Genomic DNA, 13,164 nt, shown 5'->3' with positions numbered 1-13,164 from the left:
AATGAGGGAAACATGGCTGAATTGTATGAGGGGTGTATTGAAATGGTTCAAATGGCTCTGAGCACTATGGGACTCAACTGCTGTGGTCATAAGTCCCCTAGAACTTAGAACTACTTAAACCTAACTAACCTAAGGATATCACACACATCCATGCCCGAGGCAGGATTCGAACCTGCGACCGTAGCAGCCGCGCGGTTCCGGACTGAGCGCCTAGAACCGCTAGACCACGGCGGCCGGCTGGGTGTGTTGAAGAAAGAGGCAAGAACTGGAGCAGAAAGAACATGGAAAGTGTGGGAAAACAGGACTACATGGCAAGGCTTATGTTCCAAACAGACCCAGCCTGGGACTGAAAACTGTTCAAGATGGTGCTCATGCTAAAGTACTTATAACAGTTACTACCACTAGAAAAAGTATAATTTGTATTGTTTCTGTAAGTTATAGACTGCCCAGTTTCTCTAAAAATGAAGAGAAATATTAACATAAAAAATGAGATTTCTAAATAATATCATTAAATCTGACACACTTTTAGATTTCCATAAATAAATTTACACTGAAGCCAACTGCAATCTAAATTTTCTTTCAGAGATTTTTTTAGCAGATATTGAAAACTGAACAGGAAATTTTGGTTACATCACTTCTAGGATTTCCGTAGCAAAGTATGAAGGCAGTAAAGGATCAAATAGGCAAAAAGACAAGGTCCAGTAGAAATCCTTGGGTAACATACATTACATTTGTTTTACCTAATGAAGGAAGAAAATATAAAAATGCAGCAAATTAATTAGGCAGACAGAAATACAATTATCTAAAGAGGAAGGCCAAAAAATGTACAGAATGCAAAGTAAGAACTGCTGCAGAAGAAACTGAAAGCTACAGAAGCTTTCAATCTGCATCAGTATTCTGCAAGCCACCTGACTGTGTGTGGCCATGGATACTTCTGGTACCACTGTCCCATTTTTGCTAATGGAAAGAATAATTGTTGGTAAATCTATGTATTAGCTCTAATTTCTCGAATTTTCTAGTTGTTGTCAGTTGCTCGGATGTGTGTGGGAGGAAGTAATGTGTCATCTAACTCTTCCTCAAAGGCATTGTCTCAAAATTTCAATAGTAAATCACTCTGTGATGTATATTGCCTTTCTTGTAGTGTCTGCCACTGGATTTTGTGATGAAACACACTGCTCTTCATTCTCTCTCTATCTCTCTCTTCTATTAGTCCCATATAGTAAGGTTCCAGAGTGATGAGTAATACTTAATAACTGGTCAAACAAATGTTTAATAAGCCACTTATTTCATGGTACTTGAATTAAGATTCTTCCCACAAATTTATGTCCAGCATCTGCTTTTCCTACTATTTGTTTTATGTGGCCATCCGACTTCAGATAGCATTGTTTGGTTACTTCCAGCTATTTTACAGTAGATACTGTTTCCTGAAATTTGTCATCAATGGCATACTTTTGCAGTAGTGCATTTCTTCTTCTGTATATGTGGAATATGTTACATTTATTTACATTCAGGATCAGCTGCTGGACCCTGCACCATTCATCACTTCTCTGCAAGTCCTGTTGTAAATTGCTACAGTCCCATGGCATTGCTAGCTGGCCCTGATGCCTTTCCACTACTCAGTGACTGAAAAGTTGCTTTTCGACTCGGCAGTCATGTATCTCAGTATACCATTTCAATGTTTGTATGATGACTGAAAGGAGGAACTGTATTATGTTCCTCAACAGTGAAACAGTTTCACATGACCAAATTCAGTATCTCAGCCTTTCCTCTGTCATCTTCAATTTTGGTGCAAGTATGGTCCCTGACTGATTGAACAGATGATTCCGAACTGCTTACTGATCTTACGAAAGACCCAAACCTCTTATTGTTCTAAGTCAGATCAGTTGGCAAGAGTTCCCTTCCAAAGTCACAGAACATTTCTCTCAGTGCTCTCTTTATGCTTCTTTTCTCTTTTATTTGCCATCTAAATTTTGACTTTTCTTCAATCTGTGATGAAGCTCACTCTGTTTACCTAGCAATTTTGTAACACAATTTTTGAACCATAGTGTATGTATGTTTCCCCTCCTTAAGAGTTTGTGTGGTGTACACTTGTCTAAGGCTTACTGAATGATGCTTTTGAATTTTTTTCCATTTGTGTTCTACATCTTCATCTACAGCACTGAATATTGATGTTGACTATTCAGATAATCAGCAATTAGTAACCTGCCACTCTTGATAAGCAAATATATTTTTCTAGCTTTCTTAACATTCCGTGTACATAAAAGACTGTGGGAAGCTATCTCCTATAGTATAATTAAAGGAACCTTTGGAGAAATGGGAAGAAACTGTATGGATATTGAGATCTAACATGACAAGCCAGTAATAAGCAAACAAGGGAAGGCTGAAACATGGAGGGAATATGTAAAAGGACAGAAATTTGACAATGGAAAAACAAGAGGAAGTACATGAAGATTAGAAGGGAGGTGTGGCAGTGTGAGATGAATTTGATACAGTACTAAGGGACCTAAGCTGAGGTCCTTGGGAGAGCCCAACATGGCAAATCTTATCCTCCTGATATGCAAGTCATAAGACACTGGCAAAATACCTTCAGACTCCAAGCAGACTGTAACAGTGTCAATTACAAAGACAAAATTTTTGTGTCTATTGAGGTCTAAGTTGAGTGTGACAGTGAAGTCATCTGGCCACTTATAACAGGTGTAGGTGAAACCAAGTTAATTGTTGAATGTTTTTACATGCCATACAGTTCTGCTGTGACAACTCTAGAGTCATTCAAAGAACATCTACAATCAATAGCACTTAATTACCCTGATCATGCAATACTGACTGGAGGCGACTTGAGCCTACTGGGTGTAGACTCAGATGTCCATGGATTCATTGCAGGGGGTACAGACAGACAGTCAGGCAGAATACTTCTGAACATGTTTTCAAATTGTCTGGAGCAGCTAGCTCAGAAGCCCACACACAATGGAAATTTCTTAGATCTTGTAGCTACAAAGAGGTCAAACCTTAGTGAGAAACTGAAGAATCACATCATATTTGGTTCTTGTTGATCGTTATCAAAGAAAGCAGCAGTGTAAGTAATAACAAATAGCAGGCTCTTGCCATTGTTTCACTTATGAGACAATTCCTCTTTCTTTTTTCTTTTTTTTTTTTCATTGTAAGCCATGGTAGCGCGCACAAAAGCAAGCCATTCCATGAGCAGCAACAGGTCATATGCACTCATTATCAGAATGCGACAAACAATGCATGACACAGTACAATAATGCAGTTTCAGCTTAGAGTGACGTAAACAACTATAACAAAGAGAACAGCACTTATCAGATCAAAGCAAAATAAGCAATTGAATCAAACCAGATGAAGCACGTGAAAAAGGAAGGGTACCTGTACAAATACGGACGGAGCACCTGACACATAGCAATGGCTACTTGGTATAGCTTAACTGTTAAGCTTACGACTCGAACCAAACTACTGTAGCTGTATCTTCATCCATTTGACCTAAATTGTGTCCCAAGTTACAATGGACCAACTTTGTTTCGATTTGGAGGTGCGGTCTAAAACTTTTGTCTCCCCTTGATTTCGAGTCTTATTTTTCAGGTGCAGCTTAGATTCAAGTGTGGCTTAGATTCGAGTAAATATGGTACCTCAAAAGATAAAATGAAGAAAGGCAACCCTACATTAATAGCATTTGTAGGTTTAGAGAAGTATTTTTACGATGTTGACTGGAACACTCTTTGAAATTCTAAAGGAACCCAAATGAATGAGATAGTCTGCACACTGAACTAGCAGAAATTGGACTCAAAGAGAAGTTTGGAAAGGTAATTTAAGTTCAGGGAGGCAAAAAACTAATGAGACTGTAAATATGCCAGAGATAACAAACAACTTTGAAGATCACTTGAGGAGAATTGATAGTGTCTTGAAAAGTGTATGTGAGATGAACATCATCCAAGGTAAGAGTAGTGTGATACAGTATAGTACAATTAAGTCATGTGACACTGCAGGAATTAGATAAGAAAATAAGACGCTGTAAGTTGTGGAAGAGTTTCATTGTTTGAGCAGAAAAATAACTGGCAGTGGCTGAAACAAAGAGGATATGAAATGTGAACTGACAATAGCAAGAAGAGTGTGCCATGATGAACACAGCACCATTCCAGTGATACTGGCAAGGACTTGAATTTCCTGGCAGCAGATTGAGCATTGTTGCCAGATCGTATAGAGGGTGTAGCTGTCCCTAGACTACACCATTACACATAATATTATTATGTGCTGACTGTTGTCAAAAGATGCAGTGTAGCTACATTAAGGCTCCTTCTAAGAAATGTTTCAAGGAGTAATGTCATGTCAGTTGGTACAGTGTGTAACAAAAGAGGTGGATTATTTCCAGTTGTTATGTCTTTTTTCCACCCAAAATTAATACTAACTTTTCCCAAATTCTGTGATGTCATCACTGTATGGCATGTGCGGAGTAAACAAAAGTCTTGAATATTGACTCACGGCTTATCCTACTTAACTTTATTATCTATTACATTCCTTTGGTTATCAGGAGTTAGTGTGCCATCTAGTTTGACTGAAAATTGTGCTAACTACAAACTATCAGCAATTCAATAAAATGATTTATTACTTCATATGGGCAAATCTTACAGCATAATCAGTGGCAATTGTCCAAGTTTTTGATGCATTAATCACAATCCTTCAATAAGCACACCCTTAGTCACATGACAGTCATCTGTACAGTAATGAAACTCTCCCCATACTCAGTGTAGCATGTACTCCATCGTGGTCTGTAGTACATAACCTCAGTCTTTCACAAACCCCCACAGTAAGAGATTACAGGCTGCTAAATCTGGCAGTTGAGGGGGCCAGTGGAGAAGGTTGTTGTCTGCTGTTGCAGCCCATCCAATCCAGCATTGGCAAAGAACACACTTAAAAAGCTCTCACACATTCTTGTGAAAATGGGTGTAGTTTCTTATGGAGCAATTTTTTAAGGAGCAAGCAGTGCAGTGGCTCTGCAATGGCTGTGGGAACCATTAACAGCAGCTCAGCTGACCTATGACAGACTTGAGATGGAATGCATCAGTGAGATCCAGTAATTGTTGGATCACAGTCACATGTCACGGCATAAGCTATATGCTTGGCATGCTGAAGACATGCCCTACATACTCGACCTGGGAGATGAAAAACGAACCAGGATTCCAATGAAGATACACTGCAATGAACATGGAGAATAGCATGTCTAGGTTCCAGATGAGATTGGCCTATTCTTTCGAGTGACCAGAAAAATGTCAAGGTAATTTACTGTTCCCAGGACATCCTTTGAGCCACGCGGGATTAGCTGAGCAATTTAAGGCGCTGCAGTCGTGGACTGTGCAGCTGGTCCCGTCGGAGGTTTGAGTCCTCGCTCAGGCATGGGTGTGTGTGTTTGTCCTTAGGATTATTTAGATTAAGTAGTGTGTAAGCTCAGGGACTGATGACCTTAGCAGTTAAGTCCCATAAGATTTCACACACTTTTGAACATTTGACATCCTTTGAGAGTTGCTTTGTGTATCTCTGGAAGAGTACTGGAGCATTGATGATGCCAAATGGAAACCAAGTGTATTGGAACAATCCAAAAGTGTTGATGACCACATTCTGGTGGGATCATCATCCAATAGGAGCTGAAGACAAGTGTCCAAAAGGTCAATTCTGGCAAACACCGTATCCCCAGCAGTGTGGGAAATAATGTCCTCAGGCTTGGGAATGGGTTATGTGGCAACTACAAATTAGGCAGTCACAGAGGTCTTGAAGTCACCTCAAATGCAGGCAGTACCAAACAGTTTTTCCACGATCATGACAGGAGAGGCCCATTGACTATGCATGACTAGGATGAGGATGCCCATGGGCTCAAGGCATTGCAATTCCTGCCGAAGCTTTGCCGGAGAATAAACTCGATGAAATGGGCCTCAAAAAGTGTTGGGACCACTATGTGTAACAGGGGGATACGTGCCTGGAGCCCTGAAACCCCTACCAATGGCATCTGGAACAGCGATCCCAATTTAGCCAAAAGATTGGTGGTGTCAAGGCAGAGGCCCAGGGCATGGACCACTTTGGAGGTGCAATGGGTCTCAAAGCTCAAGCCATGAAATAAGTCTGGGCTAAGCAAGTTAGATGCTCCAAGGGCTGTAAGCACCACTTTGGAGGTGCCATGGATCTCAAGGCTCAAGGCATGGAATACGTCTGGGTTAAGCAAGTTAGATGCTCCAAGGGCTGTAAACACTAAAATCATAGCTGGTGTTAGCATGGCACTATGGCAGGGCCTACTGCAGAAGCATCCTGCCATGAAAAAGAGGTCATTACTGTAAATATGTATCTTTATAATGAAGGGGTGCACCGGAAGAGAGACAGTCGATTAATGTAGCCAATGACGCAGTGTCAATCTGGGAGATGACTGGTTTGCTTTCCAACTCTACTTGTATAAACAACAGTTGAGTGCACTGCAGGTGTAGAGCCTGTACCTGTGACACTTCTGGAAAATTTAGTTGGGAAGGATGCTCTTTGGGGTCACCTGTGCTGGGTCCAAAGACATGGAAATGGAGAAGTGACAAACTTCAGCTATGCACTACTGCATTCTTTGGAGACAAAGCATTACTCGATGCCTAAGGTCTGTCTTCAGTGATAAGAACATCACTTGTTCCTGATCTACCAGGGACGTAGCACTCATACTCTAATCAGTTTAAAAAAATACTTGTTGCCACTGCAAAATATGTCTATTATTCCTCATTGAAAGTTAGTCCCAGGAGGAGTACAATAGCTGTTTTATTGTCCTTTTGAGAAAAAGATGCTCATCGCAATTTATAATTACAAATTAAATCTGTTCTTCTGTCGTTCTAAACAAAATACAATTCTGTGGAATTGCCTCCAACTAACTCCCTGGAGCCAGAACTAAAGTCCTGAAATGACCAACACTTGAAGAGCTCTTTTCCAACACTGAAGCCTACTTCTCAGCATTACACTGTCTTCGTGAATGGCATATCAATGAGAGCTTAAGTGAATGAATCAGCCAGTTCTAGTTGATGGGGAATGTTGGCAGTGGTTCCTGGATTTCCTTAAACAGCTATTCTCCAGAAAGAGATGTGCTGCCCCCTCATCACTCATGACTGGATATAGGCATGGTCTTGCAATGCAGCCAGCAACCACTTGCTGTTGCTTGGTGAGATACCTGGTGGTCCATAGCTTTACATGTCCCTCCTAGCAATCCAGGTGTGTATTTAAAAATCCCACATGGCTGCTATGACATATGCATCATACTCCTCTCCTGGTTCCATGACCTGTCAGTACCACCTCGCTATGTTATTCTTGTGTGACAGGTCTTTCCTAAATGGTACATGAAACTTACACTGCAATGAAACCACAGTTTGGAACACCTCAAAATGAAGCAGAAAGCCTTTCCTGTTGCAGCACCAACTTGGAAACAGATGCTTCATCTGCACAGTAAGCATGAGAAGCAAGGATCAGGCAGCACATCAAGAACTTTGACAGTTTCCACTGCTTATGATGTTGTTGTTGTGGTCTTCAGTCCTGAGACAGGTTTGATGCAGCTCTCCATGCTACTCTATCCTGTGCTAGCTTCTTCATCTCCCAGTACCTACTGCAACCTACATCCTTCTGAATCTGCTTAGTGTAGTCATCTCTTGGTCTCCCTCTATGATTTTTACCCTCCACGCTGCCCTCCAATACTAAATTGGTGATCCCTTGATGCCTCAGAACATGTCCTACCAACAGATCCCTTCTTCTGGTTAAGTTGTGCCACATACTTCTCCCTAATCCGATTCAATACTTCCTCATTAGTTATATGATCTACGCATATAATCTTCAGCATTCTTCTGTAGCACCATGTAAGGTTTGCGTATATAAAGTAATAAATCAGTTTACTATTACTTTTTTAAATTGCACCATCCATTTACAAACATCAAGTATAAATAAGTGAGGTATTCCTACAGCCAATGACAAAAGTATGTATGCAGCTCTTGGGATCCATCAGTTTCAGTGTAATTAGCTTCCTTAGTAAAAATAATGCTACGAAAAGAGTATACCATATTCAGACAAGCTAAGCAGTGCAATTTAATAACAATTATCATTGTATCTAAAAGTGCTTTCCAAAATGAATATCACTCCACAATTCATTTATTCAGAAATATAAATCTGTAATTGTAATTTATGAAAATCTAGTGAACAACAATTCAGTCCTAATTATTTTAAACTGAGATAAGAAGCCATTTTATGTCAGTCTGCAGTGAGTTTGAACGGTGGAATATCAATGTCTGAAAATATGCACAATGTAACTCAGATGAATTGGTACAAGTTAGAAGTTGTAAAATGCAACAATATTTATCTAGCATTTGGTGTCTGGGCATTTATTCAATAACCTAATGACTGTTTTAAGTTGTTAATTGGACTGTGAATATGTAATTAGTATCATTCACAGTACCGAACTTCTATAATTATCATCTACTCTGGCAAAAGGGTTAAACTGTGAACTGTATTGTTTCCAACAGTTATTAATTGTTCACATCATTTTTGTATTGATATGACCATTAGATTTCAAGGACAGTGATTTAAGAACTTCATACAGTGATTGTGTTAATTGTTCATTTGCCACATGTGAACTTTTGTGTCACTTCAGTGTTTGGTTACTACACTCGAACAAACACCTTATAGGACACCAAGCATGTAATATGTGGCTAGCTGATCATCTGTATAGTAATTACATCACAAGAAAGAAAGTTGCCACTCACCATATAGCGGAGATGCCGAGTTTCAGATAGGCACAACAAAAAGACTCTCACAATTATAGCTTTCAGTCGTTAAAGCCTTTGTCAACAATAGACACAGACACACACACACACACACACACACACACACACACACACACACACACACACACACACAAAAGGGCCTGTTGCCTGAGACTGCAGTAGTAGGCGCGCGTGTGTGTGTGTGTGTGTGTGTGTGTGTGTGTGTGTGTGTGTGTGTGTGTGTGTGTGTGTGCGTGTGTGTGTGTGTGTGCGTGTGTGTGTGCGTGTGCGTGTGCGTGTGTGTGTGTGTGTGTGTGTGTGTCTGTTAATTGTTGATGAAGGCTTTAATGCTAGAAAGCTATAATTGTGAGAGTTTTTGGTGTGCCTATCTGCGACTCGGCATCTCTGCTATATGGTGAGTGGCAACTATTCTTCTCATGATACTGCTACATTTCATTCTGGATTCTCTACTGTATAGTAATTACAATTGATGAGACTTCATAAGGCCATACTAGTAGTTCAGGCAGTAGCTAAGTGCAAGTAAAGTCTCTGAACTGCAGATATTGTGTGGACCACATTACTAGAAGTATGTTGTCCCCACCACCAACTTTTCAGCAAATTTTGATGGAAGTGCAGTTACTGATGGGATACTCGTACAGGTAACTACAAGTGATACATTATTATTTGTTATTTGAACTGTGTTCCAAGGTCAACTACTAATACAAAGAAGAGAATCTTTATTTTATGGTGGATCATATCTTGAAGAAAGAAATTAACATTGTTTCATTAATCCATTGATCCATCTATTTTAATCATATACATAAATATTATATACATTATATACATAAGTTTCATATTGTTAACTTCTTATGCTGGTCAATAGTGTTGGCTGTGATAAGACTTTTCTATTTATAACATTTAAAGTGTACTTTATACAGAGTTAAGTGGCTGCCAACTTGATTTTGTGCTGTGCAGGGGTTTTTAATAAATAAGAGGATAGACTAATGTGGAAACCTTCATCAAACTTATCTTCAGACTGAAGGCCACCATAACCATCACTACCACCACCACCACCACCATCACCACTACAACAAAAACATCAACAACCACTACCCAGCTGTATACAGCACTTAGTTCTGTAGATTAACTCTTAAAAAATATTTTTAATCTAAATGGCTCACATGTTCATTGACTTTATAATTTAGTTTTGTATTCAGGAGGATGCAGGACACTCCATGAGCTCAATTTAAGAAAGTATTCTGCAGTACATAACAAAACCATAGACACAAGATTTGCTCCTAGACATGTAAGCATTTTTGCAACCTGTCAAAATAATTTGATATTTCATAATCAGATATTGAATTTTAGTGATTTACTGTAAGTCACATGTGTGTACATTCTGATTTATAACTTTTTGTTGACTGCTGTAAGGAAATTCATCTTCGAAATGAGACTGTGACTAAACTGTCCAAACAAAGGTAGAAAAATTCTATTTAGGAAGTGTCAACAGAGTCAAATAAACTAAAGGAGTAATAACAATTTTACTTTTTGAAACAGAATGTTCCTTCACTCAGCACCTAGTCCCACTTTAGCTCCCTAATTCACTGGGTGACTTTCATGTAATCTCTGTTGAAGAACATAATGTCTTTCAACCTAACCTTTCTTGTGCAACGTGAAGGAACTTCTGGCTGTAAATGCTAGTGTTGTTTTTATTAACTTTGCATTTCTCTCTGTAATGTTCATACAGAAGCCCAGACTGAAATTTGTCATTAAATACATATAGGCCTACTACTCACCTAATATTGCTACAACCATATCATTCTGTACAACTTCCATGGAACCATTACACAGGTAGTATATATATTGCAAAGCATCTCCTTTGTGGATGAGATATTCACCAGGAGCACAGAAATTGCCTCTTATGTGGAGTGACAATAGTTTTAAGCATCCCTGTGATGCAGCCTCAAAGATAGGTAACTGCAGTATCTCACGATGAAGATGCATTGATACATCACCTCGGAGTTCCTCTGGAAATTCTTTCAGTGTCTGGAAATAAGTAGAAAGTTATTTATGATTTAACAATAAAAAAGATTAATAGAAAAATTATATTGTTGCCACAGTTATGAACATTGTGATCAGTTTCATGTGATTCTTCATTTCTGTCACTCACGACCTATCCTCCTATTAAAGCATAACTACCTCATCCCACACAATGAATGATTTGTCTCATACAACCATACCTATACCTAACCCTCTGATTCCTTACCTCCATCACCCCTTGAACTACAGTTTTCAATAATAGCTCTTGTCTTAATACCTGCCCAGTCATTCTATCTCTTCAATATACTGTGTTCTTTATCAGCTATGGCAAGAGCAAGACCTAAAGGAAAGGGACAAAATTCCCCTTTAATATATTGATCATGAAAGGCAGGGGCTCAAAATTCAGTTAGTATCCACATCGGCACAAGTGCTTGCTGTTTGGAGGGAGTGCTTTGCTGTGTGAAACAGTGTTTTACATACTGAGGTGCATTTCAGTAGTAGAAGTAGTGCAACATGGGTGAGTCTCAATACTTTGCAATAAAAATTTTGGAGACAAATCATCACCTTGTGGCATGTCTGTCACAGTGTGTGAGTGGGGTCGAACTCTGGTGATGTCATTGTGAGGGGAAGATCTGAACTGAGTATGAGATTTGGCCAGCAGAACCCTAGTGAGGTCCGGAGCTACTGTCTAGGTACTGGTAGCCTGTGTCCATAGTAGACAGGTGTCTGGTCGCATGGCAGATGTGAGAGCTGTTGGCAGAAATACCCACACAAGGAAAGAAACTCAGTGTATTAGCAGATGAGTAGAAGAAAATACGGTACAGGCCTGTACTTATCAGGAAATGGGTGATGATGGGACAATGCACATCCCCACCACCCCCCACCCCCATTTCCCTCTTTCATGCAGTCCATTGTGATGTGGTGCAGAAAACTGAAACTGGGCAATTCATGTGATGACAAAGGTGATGGCTACTGTGATGGATGGGACATCTTGTATTGGCATTGCCTCAGACCAACAGTTTAATTGGTCCCCACCATGGTGAGGAGGTAGCTGCAGAAGTTGGAGGAACATACAGGGCTGACCATGTCTACATGAACACGTAGTGAAGCAATGCCTGACATGTGGGAAGGTGGCGACATGGACATGGACATAGCAGCCAACTTCAGCACACTGACAGGTAAGGCAAGTGTAGGCATATGTCGTGCAGTCCCTCTGATACTTGGCCACACAAAATTCTGCATCAATAGAGTGGCGTAAGCGTGTAAGCCAGGGTACATCAGGTTGTGTAAATAGTTGAATGCAGCCTTGCGGAAGGCAGTAGACAGAAACAGGCAGGGTGAGAAAGTGGGTATGTTGCACCAGATTCTGCAATGAGAATTGGGGACTGACATAAGTTTAAGGCTAGAAGCAGTACCCAGATGAAGGCAAGTGAGTTGTGGGTCATTCTCTGGGCAGTGCTGCATGCTTCACAGTCCTAGTGACAGTGCAGATGCAGCTGACACAATCATTGATGATTTTACCAATTCCACCAACCACCATGGTGTATGTCAGTGATAAACTCTGCATGAGCAACTGTTGCTGGAACTGACATGGGGAGCTCTAGTCAGTGGCTTTTGAGAGGCTTGTGGTTGGTGAAGGCAATGAAGTGACGGTCCTCTACCAACAGTTGAAAGTGTAACATAGATGGTTGCAGGGTGACAGAGAGATTGTAGCACGAAAAGCAAGTGATCTGCCATATGGTGCTGATGTGCTGCTTCAGGGTAGCCCTAATGGCTACTTGGCTGTGCTGACCAAGACAGCAAGTGAGGCTTTGGGGTGGGTGTGGACGAGCAGGGTAGTGTCTGACAAGTTGCACTGGCCAGAAGAAAGCTGTCTACCATTTGTGGTGCACATGGTATCCACAGCACTGGTTTGTTTCCATTTTAATAGCAGTGGCAGAAAAATATTACTACTCTAAGGAACTGGTGAAGGCCGTTGAAAGCCTTGGGCCTTGGGAAATCAAGGATGGCTTGGACCTTGGCAGGCAGGGGAAGTGAGCCAATTGTGGAGAAGGTATGCCCCAAGAATACGTCCCTCCTGGCATGGAAAATGCCCTTTACTGTGTTGATGAAGGTGCCAGTGTCCTGCAGACATCCAAAGATTATGCAGAGGTGCTCTCAGTGTTCTTCAAGCATTCCAGAAAAAATGAGGATGTCATCCTAGTAGGCAGAACACCAGTGCAAGCATTGTAATATGCTATCCAAGAAATGCTGCAATGTTAGGCAGCATTACTGATGGTCATAAAGATGCTCTTTTACAGGCTGAAGGGTGTTATGATCATGATCTTTTACCTTTCCTCAGGTGCAACAGGAATCT

At 40.5% G+C, this 13,164-nt stretch overlaps 1 protein-coding gene across 5 annotated transcripts in view; it reads right to left on the bottom strand.

Annotated features, from left to right (window-relative positions):
- Positions 1-13,164, bottom strand: part of LOC126353886 (potassium voltage-gated channel subfamily H member 8) — a 1,477,332-nt gene that overhangs the window by 94,598 nt on the left and 1,369,570 nt on the right. For all 5 annotated transcript variants that reach the window (XM_050003094.1, XM_050003103.1, XM_050003121.1 and 2 more), the window contains one exon: positions 10,565-10,814. In XM_050003094.1, coding sequence (XP_049859051.1) covers positions 10,565-10,814 — 250 coding nt within the window. The remainder of the gene's footprint in view (positions 1-10,564; positions 10,815-13,164) is intronic.

The sequence above is a fragment of the Schistocerca gregaria genome, chromosome 1, assembly GCF_023897955.1.
Source record: "Schistocerca gregaria isolate iqSchGreg1 chromosome 1, iqSchGreg1.2, whole genome shotgun sequence".
Classification (NCBI taxonomy): Eukaryota; Metazoa; Arthropoda; class Insecta; order Orthoptera; family Acrididae; genus Schistocerca; species Schistocerca gregaria.
This window is presented reverse-complemented; position numbering and strand designations above follow the sequence as displayed.